Source organism: Chaetodon trifascialis, chromosome 13, assembly GCF_039877785.1.
Source record: "Chaetodon trifascialis isolate fChaTrf1 chromosome 13, fChaTrf1.hap1, whole genome shotgun sequence".
Classification (NCBI taxonomy): Eukaryota; Metazoa; Chordata; class Actinopteri; order Chaetodontiformes; family Chaetodontidae; genus Chaetodon; species Chaetodon trifascialis.
Window position 1 is genome coordinate 2,958,617 of NC_092068.1, and position 16,592 is coordinate 2,975,208.

The following is a 16,592-nucleotide window of genomic DNA, read 5'->3' on the forward strand; positions in this document are numbered from 1 at the left end:
GAAATGTCGGGGGCCTCATGGCAACTCCATGTGGATCCTTTGGCGACACTTAGAGGTGATGCTTGGATGTCCACATCAAGGACACATGAACAATTAACACTAATAAACAATCAACACACACGTCTGCAATTACATGAGTGGATATAAAAGCATGCTCAAAGTGGTGCAAAAAATACCATTAAAAACAATGGCTGCTTTAGCAAATGGTACAATAAGAAGAGAGCGTGTGTTCAGAGACAGAGACGATTTACTGGCACATGATGGAAAATGGCTCATCAGCCGCTTTAGGTTCCCGAGGGCAATCCTCCTGCATCTGTGCGCAGAACTGCGGCCAGCCTTGGAGCGCATCACAGCGAGGAGCCATGCGCTGCCTGTGCCCACACAGGGCTCCTAAAAACCGGAGCATTCCAGAGGGAGCTGGCAGACTGATCGGGAATCTGCCAGTCGACCCTGAGCTGAGCCACGCCAGCCGTGTGGGACTGAATTATCCACATTTATACCATGGTCTGGGTGAATACTCGAATCTGATTGGCTGCAGGGTGTCCATTAAAAAGTGTTGTAGGACACCTATAAAAAAGTTCCGGTCAAATAGCCTGATTGTTCTAAATTATCGCGCTGGCTCAAACGCTAGTTGGTAACAGAAACTGTCTTACTTACTTACTTACTTGCTACAGAGTGAATGGTGGATAATATTTATAAAAACGATTTAAGATAGACTTACTTGCTTGATACACATTTAATGATCAGAGTCAATGGTGAATAATATTTCTTGCAATAAAAATGATTTAGGAAACTGTCTGTGGACTTTGATTCTTTGAAACAAAATGTCGCATCATCCTCTGGACACACACAAGCGGTAAGAGGTGCACTTGCCCTCTGAAATGATACTTTGTATCACGTGACATAATGTTAAGCGATCATCTCACTTCCCTCCACTGATTAGGCCTAATATAACAGCTGCGGCCGACCGAGCTGCAGGTTCTGTGGCCAGAGCCGGTTACCTTGGCAACGCGTCACAACGACAGATATTAAATAGTCCACTCAGCTGCTTCTTGTGAAAAACTTACAATTTTAACGGTAAAAAACAACATTAACGTATTAATAATTGATTTCTAGTCTATGGGAAACTGTCTATCTGATGATTGCAACATCATCTAAAATCATCATTTATCTACAATGATTGAAATTAATGAAATTAATTAAAATTAAAATTAATGACGCTTATGTTTTGTGTTAATGTTTAAATAATGGATGGATGGATCTAGTTGAATGTGATAACAATGTGTAGTGGGCAGTGGAATAACTATTGGTTTCCATTTGTGATGACTGCTGACTGAGATAAGGGATGAGATTAAATAGATCCTGGAACTTAGCCTGGTCTGGAGCAGGCTAGCTCCACAGAATAAATCTCCATGGTAACTTATCCCATAACATATCCCACTTTGAACTATCCTGCTTTTGTGCAACCGGATCACGGATAAGTTGAGCCAGGATAACCAACATATCCCGGCTTAATCCCTTATCCTAGCTTTGTGCAACGGGCCCCTGGTGATGATTAGAATGGTGTTTATTAAACACCTGGTTGCAGGAAAATTGAGCCATATTTTAACTTAGGCTTTTGATAGGATGTGTTTCATAGAGGAGATCTTTTAAAATCCTGGAAATTCTTCTGCCATATACAGATATTGCAGGGACAGACACACACACACACACACACACACACACACACACACACACACACATATACACACACACACACACACACACACACACACACACAGAGAGAGAGAGAAACTGGAGGTAAAAATTGTTTTGCAGAATTGTAAAATATTGACATTCGTTTCTTACTTCTGACACAATCCTGTCACCAGAAAAGAGATGCTTCACTGCAGTTATAATAGTCAAAAGTAAAAACACAAAAAAAATCCACCAACAACAAAAGACATGAATGCACACAAACACACAGAAAGCTAATTCCATTGAAAATGGGTTCCTTTATTCTGAATCCATGGCAAATTGTTTAAAAATTTCACCTGTGATGAACAGTGAATCTGTTTGGCGATCAGCTGCCCTTTTTTGGATTATCAAAAGTAAAAATAAATTCTTTTGGAAAAAAAAAAACAAGAAGACAATGACTTTATAAACATTCTGTTCTGACACTACTCTAAACTAAGAGGACCTCAGCATGTGGATTGCAGTAAATCTCTTGCCTGTGGTTGGAAGTCACATTGAATCTTGGAAAACAAACTTATACAACTCACTTCAATGTCGTGGTAGCACATCAATCTGCACAAAGGTCACTCACTCACTTTCTTTTGAGTGTGCAGAAAAAACATCAAATGTACAGTATATCTAATGTTCCATTACCAAAACAGGAAAAAACAAGATGAAAACAAATGTAAATAGTGCTTCATACAGGCTTATCAATGCATGCTTGCAAATTCTGTAGAATCCCCTCTTATCTATTCTAAGATATAGTTCTCATCTGACAATACAGAATTTGAAACTAAAACAAATTATACATAAAAATTAATTATTGATCAAAATAAAACCGCTCAACTGTGATTATCAACACTTTGATTTTTCTACTTGATCGTCTTTATATGCCAAATTTAAATAGAAAGTGTGACCTAAAGAAAAGATTGTGCATCTGCTGCTGCACATACAGAGCAGAACATGTTAACTCTACGCTTGCACTGTGAAACACAAGTACATTATTGGCTTCAAACAGCTTAAATGCACAGTATGTAATTTCTGTCTCTTAATTGAAACAATGAAAACAAAACATATAGTTTCAGTGACATCATGTCACATGAGATTGGTTGTCTTCATAATTAAACAAACTTCAGTGTCGATGAAAATCTATCTGATATGACTTAAATGTTTCATTCACATTACATTTAGTCACTTTTGCCGACTTCCTTCCTCACTCTCTGAGGTATCATCTGATGTTTACCGTGTTGTCGTTGGAGGCAGCTAATTGAAACCCACCGCTACCTTGAATAAAACTGAGAGATTCATATTCCTCTTGTTGGAAGCATTTGGGATAACTCAATAAAGTTTGTAACATAAGTCTAGTTGTTTCTAGACATTTTAATGCAGAAACATTACATATGGTGCATTTAAGGCCTTTTGTATGAATTATTTTGCCTCAACATATTTGCTGCCCACTACGTATAGTAATCAATGTGTGATGCACTTCCTTTCTTTCAATGTTCCTATAATGCCTTTAATACTGTGGCCACAGAAAATACTAGTTTGTGCCTGGCTCTCAGGTGTCCATGCTCAAGGTACTGTATATAGAGTTGTGAAGTAGGGAGAGCTGCTAGTTTAGGGCTGTTTTCCTCCCATTTGATTTCTTTCTTGTAACAATCTCCTCAGTGTTACTTATTTCAGTGTAATTTCTGAGACATACCTACAATACACACAAACCTCTGCCACCGCTATGGTGGAGCAGAAGCCTGTCAGAGGCACACATTTGAGATGGTGAAATTAACTCAGAAGTGAAACTACATGAACCAACTAACTGACTAACCGACTAAAAAACAAAATGAAGATGAGTTACACAGTGCCACCACGGCTGTGATGGTAAAAGCACAATAAAGCAGTGTGAGGTGCTCCAAATACTTTAGAAAGAAATAGCCTGCCAGCCAGGTTCCAGACCTATTTTTGTCTTCCCTTTGGTAGGAGTCTTACAAGTTGCAAGTTAATTTTGAGCAGAAAAGTGGTGTTTTGATGGAAAAATCGCCTGCTTTAACATCATATGTTAAAATAGGCAACATCACCAAGAATATATGTGATTACATGTGCAGTGGAAAAAAAACCCTTTTGTGTGTACAGTAGTTAAATTACCTAAAAAACATCCATAATAATGGTGACATGACAATGAGGCTGATTCAGGTTTACAGGTTGTTGAGAGCTGATTAACCTAAATAACAACTCGTAAATTGTCTCTATGTCTTGATCATAGTGTAATGTGAACTGCTCCTAGTTAACACTACAGTGGCTTTTGGGATGACTGAAATTATGTCATGGAGAAAAAACTATACTATACTATACTATACTATACTATACTATACTATACTATACTATACTATACTATACTATACTATACTATACTATAACTACTGATTGGTTGGGGCAAATCAAGAGAAAATAACACTCCCAAAAAGAAATCAGTGAACATAAAATTGGTGTCAGACTGAGTTTAAGTCATACAACAAGGCAGCCTGTTTTTCAGGCTAATGGCCTCCACCTAATCTACTGTACTTCTGTTTTTATATGTGAGGGTTATGGCGGACCTGAAAAGCACGTTGAATGAAGTAAATATTACATCGTGCACAGACTGGCACTGTCAGACCAACCATAGTTACAGCTTTGATACAAAACCAAATATGTGTACTCTTCATGTAAAATAAGTTAAATAATACCTTTATTTACATTCAACGCCGCTAAAAACACATTTTTAAATGAAGTTCACAACCTGCAGATGGTTGATCAAAACTTATATTCTTATATACTTACATAAAACTTAAATTCTGTACCCCAAATTCATGCACAGAAATATTTTTCCTGCTTTGTATTACATAAAGAGTACACAACTCTATAGGTGAAAAATACAAAAAAATAGTGACATAGCAAGGCAAGTAAATAAAGCAAATAAACAACTTGCTCTCTTCATATATATATATATTTAAAAAAAACAAAAAAACAAATAAAAACATGTTAGTTCCATATTTGTGGAAAATAGAAATGTAAAGTTTAAAGCAGAAGAAACTTACGGATATAAAATGTTAAATTCGGTAAAACTGAGTGTATCTTAAAGTATATTATTTGGTGAATGCTACATTGCCTGACAGGAAAGTTGCTATTGAAATGATGACTTTAAACAACACAGTAAATGACCAAATTCTGCTTACATGTTTTTATTAAATTAGATATTACCAATTGTGAACTGTGGTCATGATTTGTTTGTATGATGGCTGAGAGGAAACACTACAATAGCGTTGCTGTGCTTTGAACTCTCTTGGCCACTGTAGTTTTGCTATTGAATACTTTCTTTCTTCTTAAAATTAATTCAAATATTATAGTAATAAATCAATATTTAGATTATGTGAATTTCAAGCTATTTTCATTCACAGACAACTGTTGTCATAATCTAATTAACAGTACACTGCACCCACTAAATGGATTTTTGGAGGCACACTTGTTGAACCTGTTGAAACAATGAAATATCATTATTATTTTTTTTTAAATTCCAAACTGCTGAACTCAAAAACTGGAAATACAACAAATAAATAAAGAATGAAAAACCATTTTTACCCAGGTCTGTTTACAAGGCAGCTGTCAAACTGACATTAGGAATGCTTCTGTACATTTGATTTTCATTGAAACAGGAAAGTTGTTGTAACATGCTGACAAAGGGCTTTTTTTTTTCTTTTTTTTTTTTTTTTTGAAGTTTATTTGCATGTACAGTAACAGCTGTTGGAATATCCTGACTGTGATGGGATTTTTTTGTTTGTCTGGTTTATTGTTTCTTTGTGTAATTAAATATTGATTTCTATTCAGACGACTAAGCAATAAATAATCTGAAAAAACACCTTTGTGTGCTGACGTTTTTTGGGTCCAAAACAGAAATACTTTATCTGCATGCAGTATATCTCATGTGATGAGCCTGGATATATGGAGCATGCAAATGAGAAAATAGAAATACCTTACAGAATTTTGATGAACAAGAGGCCAAAATATTTTTCTTTCAAAAATTGCAACTGTATCAAGAAACCATTGTCAATCATCTACATCAGCATATGCCCTTTGAGAATTTTGATTATTATTTATGTAAAATCATGTTTCATTAATGAAATCTATTTACAAAGACTGAGTCCTTTTATACATACAATCCTTTGTCTTCTATTGTACAATACTTACAGTTATAGCATTGAATCATGGTGTCCTTTAACACCTCAATACAAAAAGAAAAAAGTAAAGAATATCATATTGTGACCAGGCATGATGTCTAATGCTGGTTCCAAATATTTCCTATACAGCACAATCATTCAAACAAAATGTCATAGCTGCAGGTAAAGGTATTTTGAAAAGGCAGTGAGTCAGATAATATCAAGACGGAATCATCAAGAGGGTCTTTGCTTTTGGTTTTTCATGGAAACATGGCATCTATCTGCTCTGTGAGCTGCTCTGAATTCTTTATCACAGTTACAGTATTGATGTCACATCAAACACAACAAATAGCATGTGCTAAAGTGTCCATGCCTCGCTTTCACTTGGAGTTAAATAGAACAAAGTATATGCAGTCAAAGAAACACATCAGTAGGTACAGTATGACCCTGTGGCTGTGACGGTTGTCCTGTCCAGAGAGCCTTCAATGACTAACTAAAGGATGGAACAACATCTCTACTTCCCAGTCTTATTGAAGTTAATGTGCTCACCACAGCCACTGGAGCCTCCAACCTTACTGGCCCTGTGTCCATCCTCCTGGAAAAACGTTGAAATGCCAACTCCAGGTTTGGATAAAAACTCAAAGATATCTCCAAACGTCTTCAAGTTTCCTTTCTGTAGCTTCATGGAAACAGTCTGTAGTAGCCCTACTTCTTAGCCAGTTGGAAAGGATGTTGACCCTTTAAACATAGTCATGAATACAGTTTAATCACTTTAGAAACACAAGCAAAAGGAGAATCTGAGATATTCCAATTTGTAACACATGCAAGGTTATTATCATCGGTCTGTGATGTCCAGTGCATTTATTGAGTTATTTAAGCTAAAATTCTGTATTGTACTAAACTGGGCTAAGCCTCCTCCCCTGAGCGCAGCTGCATCAATTCAATCATTCAATCAAGACTCACCTACTGCCACAGTATATAAGCACCAGATCTCAACTCAGTATTCATTGAAATGTCCGATCATTCATGTGGTAATGACTGAGGCTCCTGAAGAACTGCCTGAGTATATTTTTGCTCAAGTTAGATTAGGTGTATGACCTCTTTGTTGGACTTCCTGAAAGAGCGACTGGAAGACTGAAGCGTGGCAGAAATCTAAACCAAAGTTATGTCCAAACCATCCCGAGTGTCTCTGCTGTCTGCCTGTTTAGCTACAAGACACATTTGAAAGTTCTGGTGTGTGTGTGTGTGTGTGTGTGTGTGTGTGTGTGTGTGTGTGTGTGTGTGTGTGTGTGTGTGTGTGTGTGTGTGTGTGTGTGTGTGGCACCATACAACACTCTGTTTTGCACAGGACATCATGACAGCTGTTTCTAAAAGTGTATGTTAAGAGATTTTCACTTTAAATTGAAGTCCTTAGATTTGCTCTTTGTGATACTATCTTCCATTCACAAATATTTGCTTGAACATAATCAAAAAGCTCAAACAAAATCATGTCATTCAGTCCATGCTGTGAGGCACACATGAATAGGTTTTTAATTGAAACAGGGTAAGCATTTTTCAGAGACATTCAGGAAACAAATATCAGTGGCCAAACCCACATACAGACAGAATAAGGTGTGCAAAGACAATCGTGGAATGTAAGTGAAAATCAAGCATGACTAGCATTTTACACTTTTGACTTCATCCAGTACAAGCAAACTCTGCTCCATCTAAACTGCATTCTCCAACATTATTTTGGGTTCTGTTCCTTAGAACCAATATTTATTAATTTGTGGTTTTTAGACGATAATCAAGAATCAAGAGGGCTCTTCCTGTGTCACTGGAAGTTGCAGGAGTTGAAATCACAGCTGCATTCTGAGTAAAACCCAATTATAAACACAGGTTAAACTAAACCGGATGAAACTGGATGCATGACTAAGTTTTCTTATACGCTCCTAGTCTCAGAGATAAATCACCCACAGAATGGTAATTAAGGAAATTCAGATTTCTGATTTTCCACTTCAGTTTAACATATGACTGACTGCTGAGGAAAGACTTTAGAAATAGCACTGGAACAATATAATGCATGTTCTATCAGTTACGCTTGGATGTTTGATTAACATAAAAAAAATATATATTTTTTTTATCATTCTATACAAATGCATACCTGGCTGCCATGCCATCAACTGTGTGTCTTTCTGTGTATGTTGTGTGGGCGTGGCTTGCCTCCTGGCTCCAGGCTCTGCTCCTCCTGCACATCAATCAGCTCATCACTTCTCTCAGCCTACATACCTGCCATTCATCAGTTTATCAGCCTTGCTGTATTTCAACCCTTGTGCACAAGATGGTCCTGCATCCTCCCACCTGCTTTGTGTAAACCTGCATGTCTCCTAACTTCTCTGTAACTCAGCCACCCCTGTTCTTCCACCCTGTCCAGCTTCACCTGTCTCCTGGTTGTGTTCTGTACTTGGGTCCACAAAATCTGGCATACTGTCGCAGTTTTGTTACGCCATGGTAACTGTTACTTACATAAGTTCAGTTACGTACAGAAGATAAAATGTGCTGACTTTTCGTTTTTACATGCCACACAAACAGCGGCCTCCTGGGTAAAAGTCCTGTGTTTGACCCATCCATCCACCCACCCCGGCCTTCTCCCTAATTCTATGTCAACTAACTTCCTCCTTTGCTCCTGTCATAAGTACTACACCTACTAGAGGTTGCATCCTAACAATAAACACAGTATGGGTTGTAATAAGCTGCCTGCAAAGATGACCTATGTGGCCGATTTTTGAAGGATGACAGTCTGTTCATGTGACAAACTTGTCTGCGTTCTCATCCCACATAATCTTCATACTGGACTTGTGCAGCTGCATTAATTAATGAAGTGTATTAATACGTCATAATACACCTCTTCAGTTTGTCAAATACAATAACAGGCCTTGTTTGCAGCAGACGTGACAGGAGTAAAAGCACAGGTGTAAAGAGTAAATAAATGGTGGCCGAATTCCATTTAACTGCTTCAATTTCAAGCTCCTAGTATTGTTTCTGCAAGCGCACACTGTCATTACTTACTGGGCCCCTAGAATAGTAGGTCTATGAAGCCATTGTTATTGTCATTAGCTGTCTTTGTGTCTGCTGTGGAAATTGTCTGTTAGTTACTATCTTTCTGTAGACAGTAATCCCTACACTAAACTCAATGACATTAAACCTCAGTTTAAAATGTCTACAGTAGGTTAAACTTATACCTCAATACAGTGAAAGCCAGTGACATTTAATAGACTTCTGCTGGACACAGAGGCTGGTTTAGACTAAACCATAGCTGCAGTTTAAACAGCAGCTTCTGATGACACATAAATGGAGTTAAAGAGATGTGGTTTTGTTCCAGACAACACAGGTTTAAACCCATCTTAAACCTTGAAGTGCAGCTAAGTTTAAGAAAGAGCGACAGCCCTATCATTTAAAATCATTTTTAAGTTTTCTGAATTGTCATATCTTGTACATCCATAATAGAGTTGATTAACAGAAAATGTCTGATTATAGTGGCACTCTCTAGCCTCCGTAAGTGTGAGTGGGTTTGAAACATTTTTGGAGAACAAAATCAAATGTATCAGAAATGTATTTTTAATTATGATTGTCACTGTGACCACAATCAACATTTGGAACATTTCAGTACATATCTGGACATAAGTATTTGTATTATGATCAATATGACAGCAAAATGAAGGCCAGCTAGTGACTAAGGCATGAGTTAGCATGAGGTACTGTGCAGAAACAGGATGCAATATTTTATTGCTGGCAAGGATCCAACAAGAATCTCTCATGGCAACATCAAACTCAGGCAGAGCAAAACACAAACAAAGCTTTGGAAAAGAGCAGCAGCATACAATGGACCAAGCTCCAGTCGGCCAGTCCATCCATTTCCTCAACACTGAGTCAGTTGGTAAAGTTAATGAGGTTAGCTTAATGAGCACAGTTACTCAATAAAGATGCTTATGGGTAAAATGTTCTATAGTTGTTGATTAAAAAGGAAGAAAGAAAAAGGATCTCCATTGTCCAAACAGATTACAGCTTTCTTCATAAAGATGAGACAATGTGACGATTGCAGCAGCATGCCTTAAGGGTGAGCAGCAATATTTCCATCCAGCAATATTGGCTGTATACTGTGCCTTAGATTAGAAGACAGACAGACAAACAATCTACAAACACTACAGTTAATACACAGAGCCTGACAGCCATTAAGCAGGAAGGCACTGCCTGTAAAACTTGGCAAAACTATGTACAATGAACTGAAACCAGAAGGAATATACAAGAAGCTAAAACATGGAGCTGTTGCTTTCCTTCTGCACATCTAAACATTTATTTCTGAACTTTAAAGCTTCAAATGGTTACGAGATCTTGGTTGACACCCTCCTCCAGGACGCAAGTGTGTTAGAGATGTTAAGCAAACTGTGATTGTCTGGAATAGTTAATTCCTTACGAAGAATGACAAAACATCCCTGAGACTGACTTAAAGGCTGCCCCTTAATGATTAAGTAACACAGCACTTGACATGGTTGTGTTTTGGATATACTGTAACGCCTGTTAGTTTCAGTCCAAAGTCATTGCTCTCAATACCACCATTAAAAAAAGCCATACCAGTCAAAGCCCAGTTTGCATTATTTCTGTATTGTAACATGATTGGCAGACCCTTGTGACAACAATGGTCATCACACCCATTTGCAGTTAGATGGAACAATCAACATGTACATTCTTTCAAGAAGCATTTAGACTTTAAATTTGTCCTGAGGTGGCACTCCACATATGGAGAATCCAAAATGTCACACTCCTCCTGAGATGCATAACAAATTTCATGCCATTCTACTCAGAGATATTTGGCAGCATTTTTTGGTATCTTTGTGTATAAATTGAAGGTTTATATTGTAGCAATAATAGAACCATTCCAAATAATTAGAGATCACCCTCAGGACACTATGTTTATCTAACACAAATTTCCTGACAATCTCGCTATTGTTTTTGAAATAAACTAAATCGGAAAATTTTCAAGGAAACTTGAATTAGAATCACCTTAAGACTCATGTTCTGGGGATTTATGGATCACTTAAATTACTGGTACCTGTGAATGTGGACTGTGATATGGAGTCATTGTATTTTTACTTGTGAAATTTTCTACTTCTTCATCTTTAAGCTATATGACATCTCTTCTGACTCTGGTGAAAGACCTAAATCTGATCTTTTAGGTCTGCATGATCATCAGTCCAATATGAGCACATGACCAAATATTCAAAGAGCAGATTTTAAACAGCTTTCTTTTACTGTGGGTCCAGGTTTGTTTCATAACACTTTATCACAAAGAGGAGAGTTCAACTAAGACTTTCCGAATGCAAACACATAATCTTTCCAGCTCCACAACTCAGTGCAGCATGGTCTAATACAACAGAACAAAACATCATAATGCAATAAGTTAATAAGCATTATCCACTTCACATTATGCACAAATATCATGCATATGTAGCCACATTATAATTTTTACTTATCCGGTCATATTAAAATAATGCAAAGATATAAAAATCCAATACATAAACACTATCATACGTATTAAAATAAACAATCTGTACAAAACATTTGCCATATCTTTTTTTAAAGGATTTTTAAAGTTTTTTTTTTTACATGTTTAACAGAATAGGGAAAAGTAAAAAAATAAATATCCTATGTACAATCACACAAGCCATTCCAAAGTTATCGTCACTGCAAAGAGAAATCAAAAGGCAAAATGTGAAATGTTAGTTCAAACAATATTTATGGTGAAGTTAGCATACAGTATGTAAGCTGCTACAGTGATGAGCAACAGAACACCAATGTCAAACTCTCCAACTTACTTTATTCCAGCATCCTGGTACGGGTAAGCCATCATCTCCCTAGAAAATAACAATAAAATGAAGTGAAAAATACGGTATGCTGCAGAGATGAACCACATTATGCTTACAAAAGCATGTACACATACATACATACATACATACATACATACATACACGCACATACAGGTGAATTTAGTCTTCTCTTTTTGAGTAGCAAAGCTATTTTGGCCAATCCGGGTTCTGGAAGTAAAAGTCCTGTTCTATTACTGCATATTCATTGCAAATCAGAATAAAGTTGAAACATAATTCCCAATTATGTGCTATTGGTTCCATCTTTTTCTTATCTATACATACTTTTGGTTTTTAAATCCCAATACTCAGTTTTGGATTGATTTAATTATAGTCAATAGTTACGATTATGACTGTGGAGAAGGTCATGTCCTTGGCTACATTACTGGAGATTTTTGGGGGGGTGTTGACAGAATGTAGTCCCTAAATCTGTTCACCAGAACCAGTAACAGCAGATAACATTACTGACAGATAATGTAACTGAATGTAAGATGCTCCTTATTAACAGTAAAGGAACAAGTCCAGCAGCTCGATCAAATTCTGAATAAGAGATATTTTGGGCAGTGGAAGACAGTGTTTTATTAATCAGGAGCTACAGTTTGTGAAGTAATTAGTTAAGTTGTCCATCTTTTAGAATGTTGTTCAGTTTTTACTCGTTGATGCTTTACTCTTGTTTTAATCAAATATTTTTGATAATAGCTTTCACTGACAAAATTAATACTGTGGACCATGCGCTACTAATCGATTAGAATTGATCAGTTCATTTTGAGATTTTGGGTGAATTTGGGATGAATCTGGCCTAAATAATTAACTACAACTCGAATATGAGCCAGTGACTTTCCTCTTAAATACATCAGCAGTCATGGGAATTGTAATATCTACATCAATTTGTCACAACAGACAACAGACTTGATTTTCATCAAATTACCCAAGAGAGCACAGTGTTTCTGTGTTAAGGAATGCGATTAATCATTACAAGAAACCTCTGCCGTAGTTAAGATTACTTCCAGAACCAGCAGACTTCACCAACTTTGCTGTATACTGCATTTTAAACTAAGAATTCGTGATTTTGACTACAAATACCATAAACAAATTAGACCATGACCAAAATCATTATCAGCTGTTACATTTAGAGATTATATTTACATAGTTGCCCTGAGTCAAATTTGGCAATAATTTGGCAAGAGAGATAGCTTTATGACATAACATTGCCATTTCATGGCACATAGCACAAGGATCGCACTGTTGTTCCAGTGCTTGCTGAAGCTTGGCATTCCTGGGAAAGGCAGACTGTAAAAAGAATGATACCAATGGGAAAACTTTAGCCTTGTCACTGAAGAAAAATTGTACCTTGAAATTGTGTTTTAAGAGACACTATATAGACATTATGTTTAGTACAAAAGAGATTACCATATTTTTCCAACAAGATTTCATTTATAATTGTTTTTTTCATTCACTACCTCCTTGAGTGCCTTTGACTTATTTACCAGTTCTTCTAAACTATTCAGATCCCCAGACTGAAGAGCACTAGAAGGACACAATTTGTAACACCTGAGCAAAATTCTTTACATTCTTTCTTTTATTTATTTCAGTAATCATGCTGAGGTTTAACATTATTACAGACATGTCAATGTTCTGAAACACTGAAGCTAGATGACATCTCGCAAATGTGGGGGATCCTGTGAACTAACTTTACACGGAAAATGCATGTTGGACCAATACACAGATTGGGGGGACTATTTAGAAAATGGCATCCCCAGCTGCCCCAGGAGACTCTTGTAACTTGTGAACAACTGGTTGAACTAATGTGTTTGTATATCCTTTTTATGAGCTAATGAAACATCTCCTTTACTATTCACAAACCACAGCAGCGCCAGTAACTCTTGATAGTATGTGGAACTTGCATTTAGTTCAACCTTCTTTGTAGAGTTCAGATTGAATTCCACAAACTTATCCCAAAAGCAGGCAGAGAACAGTAGAAACAAAAGCAGAAACCAAAACAATGGACTGAACTAAAGAAATTAGCGGTGTTGCAGTGCTGCTTTCCATGCTACTACCACAACGACTTGTTTTGACCAAATAAATTCATCTGGGTCCTCCTGATTTTCGCCAGCTGTGGTATTCTGTTGGCTTGAAGATGGAAAAAATGGCGCTCCATGCAAGAGATGGTTTAGTAAACAAAGGATTATGAAGACAGGCTCAACTACACATTAACGTGGCAAATTTCAAGGCTTTAAATGTAAGATTATTTCTGGTCATGTAATTGGTGATATTAGTCACAGTCATAGCTCTGCAAGTTAACATAAAAAAGTTTTAGTAGTTGTGATGGAAAGTCTGAGTTAAATGAGTATTTGTTTTCAGATAGGAAAGACTTGTTCATGTTAGTTCTAGGGAGGTCAGATGGAAAAGTTAAATAGGTGAGTCAGTTACAATAAGTAGATTTAAACTTTCTTGCTAACATGCATGTTTTGTGGATCTACAGTGCAACATCTGAGTGTCCATGGCCAGGGGTGTGGTTAGGGATAAATAGAGGCATGCTGGGAAAAATGAAGGGAAAGAGAGAGCACCATACCACAGGGCAAGGGGCATCCAGCCCATCCAGGCCTGGCAAGCCCGGTTCACCTTTCTCCCCTTTAAAGCCTCGGAAACCCTGTTTGTGAAATCAACCATTTAAAAACCAGTTTTGCAGCTCATGTGTAGCAAAGGAGTGTTTGTCCTCCAATGCTTGATGGCCGGAGGATCTCCACTTCTGTCCACTGGGTGACTGGATGTAGGTTTCCTAAACATGCAGGCAACCTGGGACTGACAGGAACCGGGCTCACTGACGTTAGCTTTCAGATGTAGAATGTGACGACAAATTGTTTCTTTAATAACAAAGTCAAAGATTGTTCTCTACAGGAAGGGATTTGATTTAGAGTTCTGCTACCAACCTGAACCCTAAGAGTCCCAGCAAAGTAATGGGTTTCAGATCAGATTTGGACCATGGTAACATCTTGTAATCCCATAGAAGGGGCTGGAGGACATGGGTAGGGAGTGGGACATATGGGCTTCTTCTTGCTTAGCCTGCTTCTACGACAACACAGACACAAAAAAAAGAGCCAAACTCGAACCTGATTTATCTGACTCATTTTCAGATAAATCAGGTTCGAGTTTGGCTATTTTTTCTGGCTGTGCAAATTGGCTGTGTTGATGAGTCATGTGTTGCAACTACCCTCTAGGTAGAAGGAATAGTACCAGAGTGTTGCCAATGTGTTGTATTGGCCTGGTGAGATAATTCTCAGTAATGAATCTTAGAAAAGGATGAATGGAAAGGTTTTCAGTCTGCAGGTCTCAAATTTGGAAGAACCCATCACATTTAAGATAGATATATAAGGTATGGTTTTGGGCAGGGTTTGGGTCTTTAGTCTGTGCAGAGCTCAAGTTTGATTGCCTCCAACCTGTCCCCTATTCTTTAACATGAAGATCAGGGTTAGAGAGGTGTAGGATGGAGGCTGAAAATTGAGACAGCATACTTTAGTATTGGTTGATAGCTGTCAGAAGTGGCTGCCTGGTTCCTGTCCGTCTCATGGAAAAAAAGAATTTCCTCAGGCAGAGTTGTGGTCCATCCAAGTCATTTTTCATCCTACAGCTTTTCCTTTGTTCTCTTGAAACTTATTTAATGGATCAAAACATCAAATTTAGGATTACATAAATTCAATCTCATATCGGCAAAATTATCTGACAGGCTGTAGGGACATGGACCAAACCCTCCCTGAGATTATTAGAACCACTGAATACCAGAGCCAAAAGGAAGCTGACTACTGAATACTGACTTCAGAAAAAACTGAAGCACTTTGGGATTATGTTGGCATTCTAAGATAGTGCTCCTTCCTTTTGCCTCTTGGTTTCACATTGGACTACTGACATACCAACGGACAGGGGGCATCTAATCCAGGTGCTCCTTGGTCTCCCTTATCCCCTTTGGCCCCCCTGTTGCCTTTCTTGCCCCTCTCTCCCTGCAAACAACAGCGTATTAAAAAAGACAAACTTTAGCCCTCTTCATTAAGCCACACATTAAGCAAATGTTTGTTTTTTACATGGTTTCATTTGTCACGTGTTCTTAAATCTATGTATTTTAGATAATACGAAAAAATACTGCAAGTTCTTTTAATTCACTGATGTGTTTAGTGTGTCTTTTTCTACTTTCAAAAGACAATGCCATTTTGTAATGTAAATTTAGTGGAAGGGGAAGGTAAGTAGAGGGAGTTAGGGAAGAGAAAATACAGCCAGTGCTGTTGGTGAGCAAGTTTCATCCTACAAGCAAATGTACAGAAAAAGTAGATTTTGGAAGAATTGCAAGTGAGAAGATAACAGAGATATGAGAAGAGCATCGGAACAGCATAATACCAAAAATAAACACTACAATAGTGAAGTGGTGGATGAACCATGTGAGGTGAATAGCTGGTGGTTTTAAAACACCTGGCCATGGAACTATTGTAGTTGAATCATCATTACAACTGCATAAAGAATCTGACTCCATCTGCAAGTCCCATTGAGCATTGTTGTAACATTTGAAAATGCTCAGAGAAGACAGATGGGTTTCGAAAGTGTTGGATTGTGACATGAGAGACTGCTTTTCATTTTCTTATTTTATGAAGTCAGTATTGGTTTCTTTTACAATGATCATGATCTTGCCTTAATTTTGACCAAAAAGGTTTTGGAAAAATGAGGATAAGGCTTCCCTAAGATGGACAAAGTAGATATTTCTATCCAATTAGCCATGATCTATCCTTACCCTTTAAGTAATTTTTGTGCC

At 37.4% G+C, this 16,592-nt stretch overlaps 1 protein-coding gene across 1 annotated transcript in view; it reads right to left on the reverse strand.

Annotated features, from left to right (window-relative positions):
- Positions 1-11,061: 11,061 nt before the first annotated feature.
- col13a1 (collagen, type XIII, alpha 1) overlaps positions 11,062-16,592 on the reverse strand; it is a 44,885-nt gene continuing 39,354 nt past the window's right edge. The window contains exons 34-36 of the mRNA XM_070976835.1: positions 15,706-15,792; positions 11,750-11,788; positions 11,062-11,618 (exon numbers count right to left, since the gene is read on the reverse strand). Coding sequence (XP_070832936.1) covers positions 11,616-11,618; positions 11,750-11,788; positions 15,706-15,792 — 129 coding nt within the window. The 3' untranslated portion in view covers positions 11,062-11,615. The remainder of the gene's footprint in view (positions 11,619-11,749; positions 11,789-15,705; positions 15,793-16,592) is intronic.